Consider the following 19540-nt stretch of genomic DNA (forward strand, 5'->3'; position numbering starts at 1 on the left):
ACCTGTCATGCATATGACTGAGTTACCCAAATAATTAGAGAATCATGAAGCTGGAAGGAACTAGAAGAGTCAAAATCCTTGACAATATCCTTATCCAAGTATCTTTTGTGAATTTACAATCTCATGAGGCAGCCTACTTCCTCTCTGGACATCTCTGTCAGAGATCTGGGCCAAAATACAGCTTGTTTGACTTTTTCTAGGATTACTGCAGTTAAAAAGAAGATCCACGTTAAAAGAACACTGGTAAAATTACACAAAATTCTAAACAAAAAGTTAAAAATTACTTATACTTTCACCACCCAGAATTAGCTTCAGTTAGCATTTTGGGATACATCTGGCTTCTTTTTCCTTCTGCAAGCATGTATGGTGTGTGGATATGTATATATTCTGTGATTTACTTTTAAACAAAATTGAGATAAAAATCAGTAGATATCCAGAGGTTTTTTGGTTTGTTCTTTTACTCAATGTTGTTTAAGGAATTCTTCATGCAATTAAATATTCTTCAAATTCTTCAAAGTATTTTAGTGGGTACATAATACAGAAACATTAAGAAATACTAAAATTTCTTTAGCCGTTTGTAAACCATTTATATTAGGTATACTTTAAATTCTTCAAAGCATTTTAGTGGCCACACATTATAAAACTAAATACTATATATTCAAAATAAGAAATACTATAATATGTTTAACCATCTGTAAATTATTTATCTTAAATTTTTCAGTGATAAATACATGTTGAATATCCTTAAGATTAATCTTTATCTACATTTCCAGTTATTTGCTCAGCATAGAGCCCCAAAAGTAAATTATCAGGCAAAAGTATTCGTTTCCTAAGTATTAATTTTTTTATTCAATTGCCAAATTACTTTTCAGAAAACTTACAACAATTTAGACCCTACTAGCAGTGCGTAAGTATGCTCTTCAGGCACTTCTGTAACCTTACTTGTTAAAAATTTATCTGAGAGCAAAAATCAGTATCATTCTTTTTAACATGCACTTCTTTTATTACTAGACTGGTTAAACACAAGATCTCCCTTTCTATTTCTATTGTTTTTACCTAGTGGTCCTTATCTACCCCGAGGTAACATCCTTCTCCCATGCAGTGAGAGGAAGAGAACACACCGGCTTTAGGGTCAGAATGACCCAGAGTTACTCCACTCCCTACTTGGGTTACCTCGGGCAAGTAACAACTTTAAATTTGCATCTTCTCCCGTATATTAGCGACTGACCCCACAGCAGGAACAGGGTATAGCAACTGAGAACATACAGCCAAACAAAACCTAAATTAACCCTCTTCCCCTTCCTCTCCTTCTCATGGCAATCCTTCAAATATTCAAAGCAATGCTCTATCATCTTTCCCCAACACTCCCCCTACCCTCCATTCTTCACACCTCCTGGCCCAAATCGTGAATCTTTTATTCTCCAAACTGAATGTCTCCAATGTCTTCAGTCACAGATCAAACAATATGGTTTCAAATTACCTCACCACCCTGGTCACTGTCTTTAGGGTACAATTTAGCTTAATCATGTCCTCCTAGAATGTGGCATCTAGAACAAAATACTCCAGATAGGATTTGAAAAGACCAGAGTGAAGGCTATCACCTCAACTAATCACCTCAAATCATCAAATTTGTTTTCTTTATCTAGATCCATGAGCCAACAAAATCTATAATCCATAAACCTAAAAGCCTAACTATATTCCACTCACCTTCTCCAGTGAGGCAGGCCAGTCTGAAAGTAAGGGTGTGGAATGTGACAGGCTCTTCAAGATCTTGCCCGATGCCTCAGGCAAGCGATTTAATGTCTCTAAGCTCAGTTGACTTACTCTCTGGTAAAAATGGGAGCACTATCAATTATCTCATAAAGTAAAGGTTAAAAACATCAACTACAGTATCTGGCAGGTAGGAGGTACTCAAAAGTGGAAACAATTATAATTAATACTGAAGCAAAACTACTGATCTTTATTCAGCACTGTTTGCCAAGTACTTTACACGGTCCTGAACTAGAGCTGGTCTACTCAAAACTCCAAGAAACAGAGTAGGCTTTACAGAAATTTAATTATTCAACTAACAATTTATTTTCTTTCCCAAATTATGCCCTGCCTTTGTCCTCTCCTTCTCCTTCTAGCCATCATCTTCAGAAAATGAAGAGCCATCTCTACCAGCAGGTGGAGGCATGGAGCAGTAGTCCAAAATTCCTGCTCAAAATTGTACCGTATATCACAGGGAATATTCAATTTCTTATAGTAACATGTAATGGAAAAGAATCTGAAGAGAAAATACGTATGTATGTAGAACTGAATCACTCTGCTGTACACCTGAAACTAACACTGTAAATCAATCACACTTCAATGAAAAAATTGTTTTTAATTATTAGCAGGAGATACCCTTCTGTCAACCACAAGATCCCTTCAGAAGGTTTCCCGCCAGCAGGCAAAATGAAGCCCAACCCGCAAACTGAGAAGGCTCACCTCCAAATGCAATTTCTGTTCCTTTCCTCAGACACTGATCACATGAGCACTTACACCTGAATGCAACCATGCAAAAGTATCATTTATTTGTGAATAAACTGCTGAAAGGCACATTTGGCAACTGTGTACAAACTTAACAAAGTCTATGCTACTTCCAGGCAAGAACAGGCCACTTAAATGTGAAAGAGAATAAACACTCAATTTTCTCTCAATTCAAATTAATCATAAAACATGAGCATTCTGTAACCAGAATAAAAAAGTTCTGATCTGTTCTTAAGTTAGAAGATTAAAAGTTAATTGTTGAAGTTTTCTGGAGTGGCCAGAGGGAATATAAGAATGTCCAGGTCTGAAAAGATCTTTAGTCGAGACTTCTAACAAAATTATAGAAATTTTACATAAACACAAATAAATGTGATACACACACACAGTCTTTAGTACAGAAAAATAAAAATTAAATTTCTTAAGAGGATCTGCATGCAATAAGGGATCTTTATCATCTGAATTTCCTAGGTGTCTTTATGACTATTAATGATCCCAGACAAAAACTTTGAGTTAAACTAAGCTTTGTCCACTTCCCTTTCTTCAGCTCTCCTCTTCCCAAACTTGTCTCTGTACCATCCCCAGTAAAAAAGACAATTCTCTAAAACTGCTTGGATCCTTTTGAAAAGAAAGGAAAAAGGGAATGGAGGGAGTGAGGGAGGGAAAGGGAAACGAAGAACTGAAATTCACACTGTTAGTATTAGCAGAAGTCTCATGAAATCGCCTTAGAGAGAATGGATGGTACCAACCTCTCCCTCTTTCCAACCAAAGTGAGCTCCCTAATCTTCCTAACTCCTGTAAAGAGCTTAATATTTTACCTCTTGGAGGACCTTTGTGTTTAAAAAAGAATTTTTGAGTAGACAGTATGTACAACTGACGGAATTCTAGGCACAGTAACAAAGCAGCAAAATCTGGGCATAGGTCTAAAACTTCTCAGATCACATGCCACGGGCTAATGCATTCCTGATGACAGCTTATAAACCAGTAATTTGAACATCTACTCCTCAGTCAGAACTACAGCCCAAATACGCTATAAATTTACATTAATATTATGTTTGAGCATATATTTGAAGTATAGTATAAATACGTACTTGTTCAGAGGTAAAAACCGAAACATGGCAGTACTGCATTTAAACCAAAGAATGAAGCATTTCTGAAAACAGAAAAGATGAAACTAAGGTCCCAAGAAAACAAGAGTCTTGGGAGTGGGCAGGGAGGACGGTCTCGGGAACAGGCCCACTCCGGTCCACAACTGTTCACACCACCCGCTGTACTGGCTTTGGCACCCAGGTTTGTGAAGAGGCGACTACTAGAGCAACAACATTTGGAATAATGCACACTTACAAGCTGATGTTAGATCGCTGATGTTAGGTATAAAGAGCCCTCATAAGCAAGCACAGGATATGCAAATGAAGTGTCACAAAAGAGGAAACACAAACGCACAAAAAACACTTCAGAAAGTGATCACTCTTGTTTACTGTCAAGTGAAAACAAACTCAGTGTATCACAGCACATCTATGAAAGTAGTAAAACATTTATATAAATGTTTATAAAATATTTATAAAATCTTTATTTACATAGTATTTATTCTGATTTAATACTGTAAGAATGGAGATGAAAGTTACGATCATTCATCTTGGTACTGTAAAAGAACAGAAAATTCTAGAAAGTCAAAAGTTACTTCTTGACCCAATCTAGGGATTCCACTCTAAAGGCCTCATCAGATTTGCATGAAGGTATTCAATACAGTTTTTGCAGACAACAGCAAGAATCTGAAAGGAGCTCTAATGTTCAGCACCTGGAGCATGTGCTACTGACAGGTCAACATGATATCACTACTAGTGACCATTAAGTACAACCATACACCTGCTCTGCCAGTACAGTACCCACCAGCCATATGCAGCTATTCAAATAAAACTGAATTTAAAATTCCTCAGTCAAAACTAGCCACATTTCAAGTGCTCACTTAGCTGCACAGGACTAGTGACTATTATGTCAGACACTGCAGAGAACATTTCCATCATCACAGAAAGTTCTATCGACAGGGTTGATCTACATGGCTACCTGCGCCATCCTCTCTCCGTCTCCCACTACATGCACCCATTTACCTAGAAACATCTATTTAACCTCAGGCCTTGGCCTAAGGTTCAACTACTACGTGAGACTTTCCCTGATTTACCCAGGAAATTTAGGTACACCTTCTCGCAGTCTCATTACACCTTGGTAACTCCAATAAAAATTATCACATGTAATCATACCATTCCCCCCACCACAATCCTGTAAGCTTCCTGAAGGGGGAACCAACTTGTATCCAAGGGGCCTTGAACTGTTCTGGCACATACAGGACCTTAATAGTTTGTCACATACTAAGAACACTGCTAAAGACAAAAGACATGTACGCTACAACCACAGTTAAAAATGTTTATGTATAAGGAAAGCAACCCATCAAAGAAACACTTGGTTAGGTTGGCAGGCTCACAAGTGATTTTTTTTTACATTTTCTCAGAACCTAATAGAAGGAGCCTCATTCACAGAAGGTGTTCAGTAAATATTTGTGGAATAGTTTCTGAATTAAAAAAAAAAAAGACACCAAGAATGAACTCTAATGTAAACTATGGACTCTGGGTGATAATGATGTGTCAACACAGGTTCAGCAATTGTAACAAATGTACTGCTCAGGTTGGGGATTCTGATGATGGGGAAGGTTACGCATGTACGGGGTCAGGGGGTATATGGGAAATCTCTGCACATTCTACTCAGTGGTGCTGTGAACCTATAACTGCTCTAAAAAAATTAAATCTATTTAGAAAAAATATATATAGATGCTAAATTAGAAATCAAATTTAGTTCGTTATTAAAAGCATATGTTTACATGTTAGATTCCAACATTTGTTCAATAAAAATGTGTATCATACATTTATGATAAATCTTAAAAATTAAACCTCAAATTTCTAACCCAGATAAGATTTGTTTCCAGTGTAGAGGAAATCCGACTGAAATAATCCCAGGTGCACTACTTTGTTGTGCCATCCATACGCTAACTCAACTTCCACGCTTAATTAGCACCTATCTATGCAAAGCACTGTGTGTGAACAAGATAAGTTCTGCTCTCACAATGTTTTCTTCCAAATAAGAACTGTATTCTGCAAGATAAATGTTTCAACTCAGTAATCAACAATAGATACCCCCAAATGGCAAAAACACTCTTCTTTTATTATCCTCATTTTAAAAATAATTTTAAAAATTCATATTAACCATTTGAGAAAGTAGTACATAACTTGGTTTAAAACAAAAAAATGAATGCCTCATTTACTTGGCATCCTTGAGAAAGCTGGTGTTCCACATAAATGAATTTTCCAGATAACTGATGCTTGTCCATTTAAGCACCAACACTTAAATTGACGTGGAGATCTTTTTTTTTTTTTAGTATAAATCTTTTAACTGTTAAAAAACAGACTCTATTAAACATTATTTTGACTAATGTCAAAAACATTACTGTGTTGTACTCAAGCCCCTAAACTGTATGTCTTTTTGAAAGCTGCCAGCTTTGAAGAGTGTTTCTTTTGATCCCAGGCTTTTGGTGTATCAGCTGTCAAGTTTTGCTGCTATCAGTATGAACCTGACTCTAGCAGTCTCCCATCCCCCTTCAAATTTACTGCTACTTGGAAAACAAGTTTGTCAGACTTTTGCCTAAAACATACAGGCTCTGAGAGGATCTCCAAATCTATTTTGGTTGCTCAGAGTCTTCTGCTTATTTCCTGAATCTGCTAAAGTCTGCAGTTACAAATTCCAAACCAAGTTTTGGAGAAATGAGTTACTGCTGAACCTCAGTGAAAGTCCTTACCTTATTTCCTATCTTAAGCCAATGCTCAGTCAAAGATGACTTCATTACCTATTCACTCACTCAACAAATACATATTAAGTACCTACTATGAACTGGGCTCCAATATTATGATGAAATAAAAAACTGAAAAGATTGCTAGTTTTGAACACACTTTAAAATAGAAAGACTCTAATAAAAATAACTGTTCTACTTCGTGCTTAAAGAAAAAAAGAAAGAAAAAGAAAAATGAGGTTTTTTTAAGTCTTTTAAATGAAACTAGAAGACCACCTAAACTATTTATAATTCCTGTAGATTTAGACTTAGGAACTGATAATTCAAGGGCAAAGAAAGCTTTTGATTTAACCAAATATTTATTTTACAGAGCTCTGAATAAGTTTCCAAGATTTTCTACCTCTTTTTTGTCTATTACAAATTTCCATTTGGCCCTAAAGAAATCACTAGCAACATGTATGTCAGTACTAAATGATAAGCAAAGTCTTGATAATGATAAATATACCCATTCAGCATCATGGTAAGTTTACCATCATTTTAATGCTGAGTATCACTGATTTGAAAAGAAGTGTTAATTTAGGAAAATTCCTGCTCAAATTTTCAGAAGTTCCTATATACTTCACTCTGGGATACAAAAAAATTTTTTTTAAGTTTTAAGAGTTAGTAAACTATGGTGTGACTCTACAATATTTGCTTTATCTGCTACAATCTTATTTTTTAAATTCCATTACCCATTTAAATTTAAGACTAGGAAATAAGTCAAGAAGGAGTGGGGCTTAAAATTGGTCTCTGTGGATTAATTAAGACATCAGGTAAAACCCCTGGCATCAGCCTTACTTGTTCTAATTCCCTTGGAATCTCCCAACTCATTCATTTTCTCCTCGGGGAGCACAAGTAACCTTATTCATGTTTTATAATTTTACAAATGACTAGCGATTGCCTTTAATATTGAGAAAGAGCCAGAAATGGGTATTAGTCATGTGCTGCTGATATGAGAAAGTAAAATAATATTGAGAAATGAAAAAAGTTACTACCATTAAAAACCTTTTCAGCAGTGCATTAGTATCTCTTCAACATTAATTCTGGAACCTGAAAATGCTTTAAGCAGTACTATAAAGACAGATCACTGACCTAACTTTCAAAATAACTATGCAGTATTATTTTTAAATGCCACTTAATATTATAATAATGTTTACAAGTTGGCTCTGACCTTATTAGCATACCACCTTGTCCTGTGAAAGAAGTCTGATTTTAAATAAAAACAACTCAGAGAAACCCAAATACAGGCTTTTGCTCTCTCTCTACAATGTAGGCGAAGCAGCAAATGACAAATACTTACTGGACACACCTGTTATAAGAAAAATCTCTACCAGGTGCCATCTACACCAGCATTTAAAAAAAAAAACAAACAGATCGGGCTCAAGATATTTACAATATTATTGGAGAGAAGAAATATACTCCCATAAAAATGCTAATATTAATCAACAGGAAAAATAAATACATTTGATATTAAAAGGGATCATGAACATGTAACGTTCTGGCAGCAGAAATGGAGGGCACTCAGTTCAAATGCAAACAAAACAAAATTCTTTTCGCCTATTTTAAATCTGGCAATCAACATCAGCCAGAACTAAGGCGCTGGGCCAACAGCATCACCACAGAAAAAAACTCGAAATTCTCAGGAGCAACTGGTATTGGACCATTCAAAACAAAGTCTTCCTGTGAGTGCTCCATCAGTAGTTTTTCTCTTAAAATCTGTTTATCAAATTAAAAACAAAACTGATTCCTGGCTATCAACTTTACGGAAACCGAAGCTTCAAGGAAGCATTCTCGATACTTGATTCTTTGATACCACTCAGGGTCCATCCACACAATCGAAGGAGTCGGGGACAAGAGCAACCGAGAATTGGCCTATTGTTCGGAGAACCGCAGGACCAACCGAGCACCACGGGGCGCGCGGGAGCTGGGGAAGGCGAGGCTCGAACCCCGCACAGGTGTGCGTGCGTGTGTGCATGCGGGGGGCGGGGGAGACAGGTGTGCCCAGGACCACAACTGAGGAAAAGAGGCCCAACTTCTAGACTGAGACGTCGAGAAACGGAGGAAGACAAAGTCATTCCTGAATCTTAAGCCGCTGAGCACGGAGAGGGGCGGGCCTGAGGAGAGTCTTAAGGACTCCCAGAACCCACCCGTGTCTGGGCTTGGGGAGGCCGGGGGTCTGAAGGTGTACCGCCCCAACGGTAAAAGAAAAGGCTCTCAAACCGAGGGGCCAGCCTAGAAATCGCCAAACAATGGGCAATGCTGGGTCTGGGGTGAAAGGCGGGGGTGGGGGGTGTTGTCGAGGAGCTGAAGCGCGGCGGGAGGGAAACAAAAGAGAAAAGCCCCCAAGTGTGGGTCCCCGGAGGCGGCGTTTACCTGTGAGAGCTGCCGGGGATTGGGGCAGCCGAAGAGCGCGGAGCTGGAGCTGAAGCTGATGGCTCCTCGGCGGCTGAGGACGTGCTGGGGGACCGGCCTGTCCAGGGGCAGCACCGGCAGCTGGTAACATACTTCCATTGAATAAGCCCGCCCTGCCCCCGCGCGGCGCCCGCCCTGCCGCGGCCGCCGGCCCCTGCGTTGGTAAGGGGCCGCGGCTCGGGGGCGCCAGGCCGAGGCGGGGGCAGGGCGGGCGAGCGGCGACCCCGGGCCGGGAAGCCGCGCTCACGCCTCCCCCACCCCAACACTCCGGTCGGGCAGCCGGCGGGAAGGCGCTGCGGCGGCCGCCGCGACAGTTACGAGGACCACCGCGCGCCCGGCTTCGGGGTGCAAGCGGGGGCAGCACAGGCAAAGTAAGAGGGGGGAGTCGGGCGCCCCAAGACTCTTCGGCCGAGAGGAGAGGATCCGGGAGGAGCGGAACAAGGACAGAGTAAAGCGGTGCAAGAAAAAACGCTGGAGGCACGGCGAGACCCAAAGCACGCGGAGCTCGGGTGCAGCCACCAGCTCCGGCCGCCGCCGCCGCGGTCCTGCCCCTCCCCTCCCCCGGAGCCTGACTTCACTCCGCCGCCGGCGCGAGCCCGGCGTAATTCACACTTTGCAGCCGCGGACCCTGCGCCAACCACGGCCGCCGCCACCGTGACGTCACGACGCCGCGCCGCAGGCCCCGCGCCTCGCGCCGCCGCAGCGCCCAGGGAGACCCGCTAGCGGCCAAGGGGTCGAGTCGCTCTCCTCCTGTGCGGCACCCTGGAGCTCTGTCACCGTCTCCTCCCGCCAACTCTGTCCTCCTTCCCTTCCAATCCTCATCTTGCTGCACCCCCAGCTCTCCACCTCTCTGCCCCCGACCCGAGGCGCGTGCGCATGAGGCCCCACCGTTTGGGGACATTCCCCTTATCGCTAAACTCTGGCTTTGCGGCGCGCGGAGGGAGGGTGGTGGGGTCAGCCTACGCGAGAGGCGCGATTCCGGCCTTTCCACCCCAGAAACCCGAAGCACTCGGCCCACTCGCAGCGCTTAGCCCTGACCGCGGGGTCACCGCTGTGTTTCCCTCCTTGAATTCCCATTCTTGGGCTTCGCTCGGAACCGCTGCGGCAGTGACGTCAGCGGGCCGCGCGGGCACCGTCTTTCCCTCTACGTCACTGCCAGCCCCTTGGCGGGGTCGGGCTCCGGCGCTCCCCTGACAGGTGCGGGCCCCGGGGCTGTCCCACGCAGAGGGGCTAAGAGCGGGGCCAAGAATGCGGGCTTGAGGAGGGGGCGAGGGGTTGGAGGGAAAACACCGAGCCTGAGAAAGAAGAAGTGAGAGTATGCTCTGGAAAAAATGAGAAAGAAAGGATGAAAATGAGAAGACAAAGAGGGGAAGGAGACTGCATGCCCTTTTACCAAAAATGATTTGTTTTCTTGGCTTTCATTTCTACAAGACAGGGAAAAGTAAAGAACTCTTGACCTGGTTTGTAAACTGGATATGTAATTTGCAGGTTCATTTGTCACATTTCTCCTGAAACTGTCAAAAGCTTTTCAGCTGCAACCCTTTGTTTCAAATGCATCCCAGCTTCTGGGACTTCAGCCTGAACAAGCTTTCCCCTGCTGGCGAAATTGCTGATCTGGCTCTGGTCTCCAGGTACCTACCCTTCTTCCACTTATGTGTTAGGACCAGCCACTGGCAAGGTGACAGGTCCTGGAGTGTTCTGCATAGCCAGTATCGGATGAGATCAGGTATCATGTGTTCATGATCCCTTAAATCAACGGAAGTCTGCAAGACCTTTTATCATCTTTCCACGGTACCTATTTCTTTTATATCACTTAAAACTTTCTATCTCCTCCTGGGTATTTTTCTACTTGTTTGCTCCCTACTATTAAAAGAATATAACTTGCACTGTGATTTCATGGATTTTTGTCTTCACCAGATGGTAAGCTCGCCTTTAGTGCCAGTGAACCAACCCATCTCTGAAACCCTAATTGCTACCACAACATCTAGTAGATGTAACAAGCATCCTCTGTATGCTTGGGATTAAGCTGAGCACTTTCTCCTATTTACCTCTGACAGTTTCTAAGGTAACAGTTTCTAAATGGAAACTAGGGTCAGGGAAACATGATGTAATAGAAAAGAACAAATCTGACTCCATATTAGATCTGTTCTTCGGCTTTAACCCTGTGCTCTGTTTCCTAGGCTTAGTCTTCCTGGTTCTGCACCTTTTGTAAAACAATGTTGCCTATAGCCTGAAATAGGATAGCCTATTTTCAAGGCTCTAAAGTTTAAGGATATTAACACTTTCTCATTCATATAAAGATAACAAGTTGCAGAATAGAAAATTACATTTGTTTTGTTGGAGGTTTACAGGAACACCATGATCCAACCCATGTGGACAGCTGCAAGAACAAAGGATTCCAAGAATAAAGAATTCCTACACCAAGAAGTTTGCAAAACCCAAGCATACCTCCTCCCCTTTTTAGTATAAAAGGAGCCTGAATTCTGACTGGGGGAAGATGGTTCTCCAGGACATCAGTCTGCCATCTTCTTGGTGGGCCACCTTTCCGAATAAAGTTGTTATTCCTTGCCCCAACACCTCGTCTCCCAATTTACTAGCCTATCCTGAGGCGAGCAGAACGAGTCTGGACTCGGTAACAACAACTTGCCTTAGATCTTCCACATATATATGGCAGAACTAACTTCAAATAATATTGGAATTTTGTGTTCATCTAAACACCCAGAAGGCAGAATTGGTGTAATATCAGACAGTATATGTCAGATAACTATATCATATTTAATACCATCTAAGAGACTCAGTTCAATTAAATCATTTAATAAGACTCAGAGCACTAATGTGTCTCCCGTCTGCAAAGAGGGGAGCTAACATTTACTATGCACTCACTGTGAACCATGATAGGTATTCTACATACAATGTTTAAATTAACCCTACACAACAGCCACATAAGTAAAAATTTGATCTCAATTCTACAAATAGGGAATCAGTTTCCAAGACCATAAATCATTTGTGCCACCAAACTCTGTTCTGTATGATTTCAGAGCCATACGTTTCCACCACACCATGTGGTATCTCAAGACCAGAACTTCATCTGTTTTCAGTGTTCTTTACTGTTTTGAGGAATGTACTAGGGTTCTTCGAAAAACAAAACCAATTGCAGATAGATAGATAGATAGATAGATAGATAGATAGATTACTGACTTCCTTTGTGTTCAATTGATTTTTATGCAGTGACATGTTCAGGTTCCCTTCTCACTGGATATTGTCTTTGTAGTTACAATGGGGACTACAGGTATCATCTAAAATTATCTCTCTCTCTCTCTCTATCTATATCTATATATATATCTAGATAGATATATATATAGATATATATATAGATATATATATACATATGGGTTGTGTTGCACATGTGCCTTGTCCAGGACATAAAGAAGCAGGAGGAGCTGCAGATTCTGCTGCTGCCCCCTGCCAATGAGGTGAGTCAGAAGATCATGTGCAAAATCACAGTGGTGCCTAGGAACCTGTATGGACCTTTCAAGGGTAATGGCCGGTGCTTCACTTCCACTTTTTAATTCTTTGCAAATTTCTACTGTGGCCAACGGTAACCAAAACCATAAAAGGAAGAGAATTCTGGGAAATACAGTTCCAACTTAGCTAAGCTGACAATATAAAACCACCCCAGTCCATCTCTTGTCAACTTGACATCTATACATACTGCTTAATTGTAATTAATTTTCAATGAAGATAATAGCAAAATCATGCCTCTGTCCATATGATGCAACTGTCTTTCATACAACCCAAAACAGCTCCCTCCTTTCCCAAAAGAGGATGGAGTCTTCTAATGATGTTCATTCCTCTTGATGAGTCACAGTATCCCTCGGCTATCTTGTAACTTATGTACTAAGATAGTAGTTTATCTACTAGTAACACATCTTAGGGGAATGAGAGAGGAGTGAAATAAAATAATTGGTTAATAAATACACAAATATATTCATTTCAAAATTAGGAAAAAATACTCATTACTATCACAGTCCTTGTATCTGCAACTGGCAACATAATCATAATTACTATTTATAATTACTTTCTTTCTCCCATTATCTGTCTCATATCTTCTTTGAGGTCAGCACACATCTCAGCTGAAAATGGTTCCCATTGTGTAACAACTCAGAATCTGTTTACTAGTCAGGATCAATCACCCCACGCATTGTATAACTATCTGTGTGAGTCCCTGCTTTCAATTTTTAAATAGATACAGAAGTGGAATTGCTAGATCATATAATTCTCTCGGTGAATTGTCTTTATAATAGTGATATCATATCCTTCTTTGTCTCTTGTAACAGTTTTTGTCCTAAAGACTATTTTGTCTTATATTAATATAGGAAACCCAGCTCCCTGTTGTTTATTATTTCCTTAGGGTATCTTCCCCTATCCTTTCATTTCCAACCTGTAAGTCCTCTTAGATCTAAAGTGAGTGTCTTGTAGATATCATATAGTTGGATCACGTTTTTCAAAGTCTATCCTGCAAATCTATGCCTTTTGTTTGGGAAATTCAATCTATTTACATTTACAGAAATTGTTGATAGGAAGGAACTTACTTTGTCATTTTGTTGTTTTCCATATGTCTTACGTTTTTTTGTCCCTTATTTCCTCTATTACTGACTTCCTTTGTGTTCAACTGATTTTTATGCAGTGACATGTTCAGGTTCCCTTCTCACTGGATATTGTCTTTGTGGTTATAGTGGGGACTACAGGTATCACCTAAAATTATAATAATCTATTTTGAATTGATACCAACTTAACTGCAATCACATATAAAAACTCTACTCTTTTACAGCTTTCCCCTGACTTTACATTACTGATGTTTCAAGTTACATCTTTATGAATTGCGTACCCATTAACATAAGTTAATACTTATTTTTAAGTATTGGTCCTCTAATCCTGTAGAAAATGGAAACTGTAGTTAGAAACCAAAATTACGGTAACACTGATTTTTATATTTGCCTATGTATTTATTTGTCCATTAAGATCTTTATATCTTCATATGACTTCAAGTTATTGTCTAGCATTCTTTCATTTCAAATCAAGGAACTGCTTTTAGCATGTCTTGTGGGACAAGACTAGTGAAATGAATTTTCTCAGCTTTCATTGTCTGGGAATGTTTTAATTCCTCCCTAATTTTTGTGGGACAATTTTTCCAAATATAAAGTTTTGGGTTGGCAGATTTTTTTTTTTTCTTTCACCACCTTAAATGCACCATCTTACTGCCTTTTGGACTTCAAAATTCCTTTTGAGAAAATGACGGATAATCTTATTGAAGATCTCTTGTATGTGAGGAATCACTTCTCTCCTGCTGCTTTCAAAATTTTCTTTGTCTTTCAACAATTTGACTATAATATAACTCTGTATGGGTCTCCTTAGGTTTATCCTATTGGAGTACCTTGATCTTGGATTTGCAGAAATCTTGTGATTTCCACAAACTTGAAAAGTTTTCTGCCATTATTTCTTCAAGTAACCTCTTTGCCTCTTTCTCTCTTTTACTTCAGGGCCTCCTGTATTGCACCTATTGGCCCACTCGATAGACTCCTATAATTCCCTTAGACTCTGTTCACTTTTCTTCATTCTTTTTTCCCCCCTGCTTCTCAGTCTTGATGATTCCTATCTTGAAGTCTGCTGACTCTTTTAAGAATAAAAGAGTCAGCAGACTGCTTAAGTCTGTTCTTGAAAACTACTAGTGATTTTTTTCAGTTCAGCTATTGTATTTTTCAGTTTCAGAATTTCGATTTACCTCAAATTTATAATTTCTACCTCTTTGTTGATATTTTCATTTTGTTTACATATTGTTTTCCTTATTTCCTTTAGTTCTTTGTGTTGTTCCCTACCAATTTGCACATATTTAAAGACAATTGTTTTGAGGCCTCAGTTAAGATGCCTGTGTTTCTTCAGGGCTGGTTTCTGCCACTTTATTTTCTTCCTGTGAATGGGTCATGTTTTCCTGCTCCTTTGTATGCCTTGCGATTTTTTGGTTGATCATTGAATATTCAAAAATAGTCACCTACCCCAGGCTTTGTAGACTGGCTCTGTGCCAGGGAAGTTCTTCACTAATTACCTAAGTCTTGGTTCTAAGCTTTGAGATCAGCCCAAGGAGAAATCTTAAGATCCTTCCTGAGTATGCATCTTGCCTGGGCCTGTGTGTGACTTTTTCTTTATTTCCCTGTGTACATGGCTGCTTTTAAATGTCTTAATATCCCCAAATGTCTCTTTTTAGGGCATCTACCCATAATCTCTTACCCCAGGTATCTGTGGGCCAGTCTTCCTTTAATTTTCCTGAGCAGCACCCACTGTTTCTTCCTGCTTGAAATCCAAGTTAGATAAACTTGAGACCAGTCCTTCAGGCAGCCCCAGGCAGGTTAAAATGTTAAAAATAAGGTCTGCTCTGCTCCCTTTGGTGTATAGTTTCTTTCCTTCTTTTTATTAACTTTCCTTGGTTTTGATGTTAAGGTAATGTTGGTCTCATAAAATGAGTTAGGAAGTAACCCTTACTCTTCTATTTCTAAAAGAGTTTGCATACAAGTGGTATTACTTTTTCCATAAATGTTTGATAGGATTCACCAGCGAAACTACCTGGACCTGGACTTTTCTTTGTGGAAGATTTTAAACTGTTAGTTCAATTTCCTTACTTGATAAAGCTTTTACTGTATAGTAAGATCTTACAGATTCCCCCAAATAGTCCTCAAGGCGTATCATCCCCCAAATGTCAGAAGTGGTGGGATTATGGTTTTTCCTTTTCTTTTAAAATGTTTTCTTGATCAATTCCAACCGCCAATTTTTCTAAGATGAACATATTTTATAACAAAAATTTATTTGTTAAAAACATAAACCATGAGTAAAAATAAATGTTTAAAATGCAATGATGAATATTTAATGAAATAAAGGGCAACTGAAGGAAATTTTCACCTGAGGGTTGGCTAGTCTAGACTATTTAGTAACTCAATGGACAAGCACCTTCCTTGGTGGTACAACAATGAATAATCAGTCAGAGGACATCTGGCTAATCACAGCAGATTATACACATATATCTATCAATGTTTCCTCACGAAACCCTACTAGATGCCACCGAAAAAAGAAAATAAGGCATAAACCCAGACGGACAAAGAGAAAAGGAGGGGAAATGAAAACTGACAAGTTCATCTTTTAGATACTGAAGGTGAATAGACAACTTGTACATGTCTTAGCAGAACAGAAAGTTAAAACCTAAGCTTACAAATGTGGGGCACTATATTTGGCCAAGTCCTGCTGCAAAAACCAGAATAATCTCAGAAATTCGAAGCCCCAGCTGTTCTGGAAGGCAAGAATGTTAGTGGGCTGAAAAAGAGAAGGATCAATTGAAGTTCTTTAAAACAAGTCGTTAGATCCCCAAATCTCCTCCCCAACCCTGTGCAGACAGGTAACTCGCTCTCTTTCACTTCAGCAGAAGATTGGAGAGATTGAACTAAACAGGCTCTGGACTTGAGTTCCCGTGTGGAAAGTGGTGTGCCATATGGAAGGAGTACCCTATGGAAATTGGTGGGGTAAATGAGAATCTGTCTACTTGTTGACAACCAAGTTTATATCCTTGAGGCAAGAGGTTGGGAGATTCCTCTTTTAGAAAAGTGAACCTATCAAAAGCAAAAGTTTTACAGGTTCTATCAGTCTGAAGTCCTCCAACCAAATAAGTGGGTCCACACATAAATCTAAGGGAAGTCCTACCCATGTACAAGAAGTTACAAACAGCATATCAGTACCTCATTCTTTAATATGAAAGCGCAAACAAGTATTACCCGAATTTGAATAAACACCATAAAATGACAGACAACAGAAAAAATAAACAAACAAACAAGAGGAAACAGAAACAATACAGAGACTCTCCCCTCCAAAAAACCCAATAATATCACTAGAGAGATAAGAATTTATAATCCATAAGAATAGGATGATATGAAAGAAGAAATAGAATAGTTTTTAAAATTAAAAACTTGGTAGTAATAATTAAATATTGAATGGATGTGTTAGAAACTAAAGTTGAAGATATCTTCCCAAAAGTAAAATGAAAAATTAAAGACATAGATAATGTGAGAAAGGATATTAAAATTGGAGTCCCAGTCCAGGGTGTTTAGCATCCAAATAAAAATGATTTCAGAAAAAAAAGAATTGAGAACTGCAGGGAAGAAATAATTCAAGAAAATTCAGCTGAACTGAACAGCATACATTTCCAGATGGAAACAGCCAAGTTTGTGCATAGAATATTGGCTAGAGAAAAGAATTACACCAAGGTATATTATGACATTTCAGTATAATGGTAACAAAAATAAGAACTTAAAACCTTCCTGGGAGTGAAATAAAAACAGGTCACATACAAAGAACCATAGATTAGAATGGCAAGGTCCATCTCAACAACAAATAGGAAGCTAGGAGACAGTGATGTACAGCCTTCAAAATTGTGAAGGAATTTTAATTCCTACCTAGGAATCTGTGAACCTGGCCATACTAACAATTTAGTGTGAGAATAGAATAAAGATATTTTTCAGACATTGAAGAACTCAAGTAGTTAGCTCCCACTGCACCTTTTCTAAGGAAGTGATCATTAGAGGTTGTGCTGTAGCAAAGAAGGGAGGAAACCAAAGGGCAATCTTGGGATCCAGCTAACAGGAGATTCAACACAGGAGAGAGGGAAAGGGAGCCTCCAGAACAATAGACCTCAGGCCTCAGCCACAGAGAAGACCTAGAGAGAAACCAGGCCATGTAGGAGCAGGAATATGGGGGCTCTGAGATGACAGTGAAACTAAGAGATGACCTGAAGAAGCTGAACATAATGAGAAAAGCTCTGGCAGAGTTTTGGAATAAATTTATTATCACTACATAGAATATTAAGAAAATAAAAAGATTCAGTTACTAACACCAAGAAAAAAAGTAAAACAAAATAGATTAATGTCATACATTATATGGATTTTCTATAAATAATAGTTACATATTCACAATGATATAAGCACTGAATACTGATTTAGCAAAAATATTGTGTTATAACTATACTTAGGGGGTGGAAGTGGATGAAACTGTTTTGTTTGGGTGGTATTAGAAGGCTAAATTTTCAACTTTCACAGTAGAATATTGATAGATAATATCTAAAATTGAGATGTGAGTTAACAATATGGAGCTAAATATTACAAGGAATAAGTAAAAACAATGAACATTCTTGCCTCAGCAGAACTGGAACTGGTAGTGTATTGAGATGGAACAAGATATTGCTAGGTTTATTACAAACAGTTAGACTACTGAACTCTAAAAACTATGTAAATGTATTATTTTTCTTATTAAAAATTTAAATAATTGTAGTAGATTCAAGTATGTTCCCCAAAAGATATGTTACAGTCCTAACTTCTAATACTTATGACCTTATTTGTAAATAGGGTCTTTGTGGATGTAATCAAGTTAAGATAAGGTCATATGGGATTAGGGTGTGTCTGATACCCAATAACTAGTGTCCTTATAAACAAAAGCTAAAAGAATTCAGCACCACCAAACCAGCTTTACAACAAATGTTTAAAGAACTTCTCTAGGTAGAAAAGAAAAGGCCACAACTAGAAACAAGAAAAGTAATCGTGAGAGGAGGAGGGTATGAATGCAGGATATCTAAAATATATTTGAAATTAACAGATCAGCAACTTAAAACAATCATGTATATGTAAAGACTTCTATACCAAAACCCCATAGTAACCACAAACCAAAAATCCATAATAGATACACATACAAAAAAAGACAAATGAATCCAAATGTAACTCCATAGTCATCCAATAACAAGAGAAGAGAACAAAATAGAAGAGAAAAAATCTACAAAAATAAATCCAAAACAATTAACAAAATGGTAATAGGAACATACATATTCATAATTACCTTAAATATAAATGGATTAAATGCTCCAACCAAAAGATATAGACTGGCTGAATGGATACAAAAACAAGACCCCATATATACACTGCCTACAAGAGACCCACTTCAGAGCTAGAGACACAAGCAGACTGAAAGCGAGGGGATATAAAAAGATATTCCATGCAAATGGAAACCAAAAGAAAGCTGGAGTAGCAATACTTCTTTCAGACAAAAGAGACATTAAAATAACGACTGTTACAAGACACAAAAGACACTACATGATGCTAAAAGGATCAATCCAAGAAAAAGATATAACAATTGTAGATATATATGCACCCAACATAGGAACACCTCAATATATAGGCAACTGTTAAGAGACATAAAAGGAGAAATCAAAAATAACACAATAATAGTAGGGGACCTTAACACCCCACTTACATCAATGGACAGATTATCCAGACAGAAAATCAATAAGGATATAAAGACCATATATAATGCATTAGATCAGATGGATTTAATTGCTATTTATAGAACATTCCATCCTAAAGCAGCAGAATACACATTCTTATCAAGTGCACATGGAATATTCTCCAGAACAGATCACATGCTTGTCTACAAAGCAAGCCTCAGTAAATTTAAGAAAGTTGAAATCATATCAAGCATCTTTTCTGACCACAATGCTATGAGATTAGAAATCAACTACAAGAAAAAAAAAAAAACCTACAAAAACTGCAAACATGTGGAGGGTAAACATATGCCACTAAACAACAAATGGATCACTGAAGAAATCAAAGAAGAAATAAAAAAAAATACTTAGGGACAAATGAAAATGAAAACATGATGATCCAA

At 38.9% G+C, this 19540-nt stretch overlaps 1 protein-coding gene across 2 annotated transcripts in view; it reads right to left on the reverse strand.

Annotated features, from left to right (window-relative positions):
- PDE7A (phosphodiesterase 7A) overlaps positions 1 to 9853 on the reverse strand; it is a 111511-nt gene extending 101658 nt beyond the window's left edge. The window contains exon 1 of one of the 2 annotated variants that reach the window (XR_010378471.1): positions 8756 to 9853. Coding sequence is in view for 1 of the 2 variants with exons in the window: in XM_010987163.3 (XP_010985465.3) it covers positions 8756 to 8893 (138 nt within the window). In the remaining variant the exon portion in view is untranslated. The remainder of the gene's footprint in view (positions 1 to 8755) is intronic. The other variant, XM_010987163.3, reaches the window with a different exon arrangement.
- Between the last annotated feature and the right edge of the window lie 9687 nt (positions 9854 to 19540).

The sequence above is a fragment of the Camelus dromedarius genome, chromosome 30, assembly GCF_036321535.1.
Source record: "Camelus dromedarius isolate mCamDro1 chromosome 30, mCamDro1.pat, whole genome shotgun sequence".
Lineage (NCBI taxonomy): Eukaryota > Metazoa > Chordata > Mammalia > Artiodactyla > Camelidae > Camelus > Camelus dromedarius.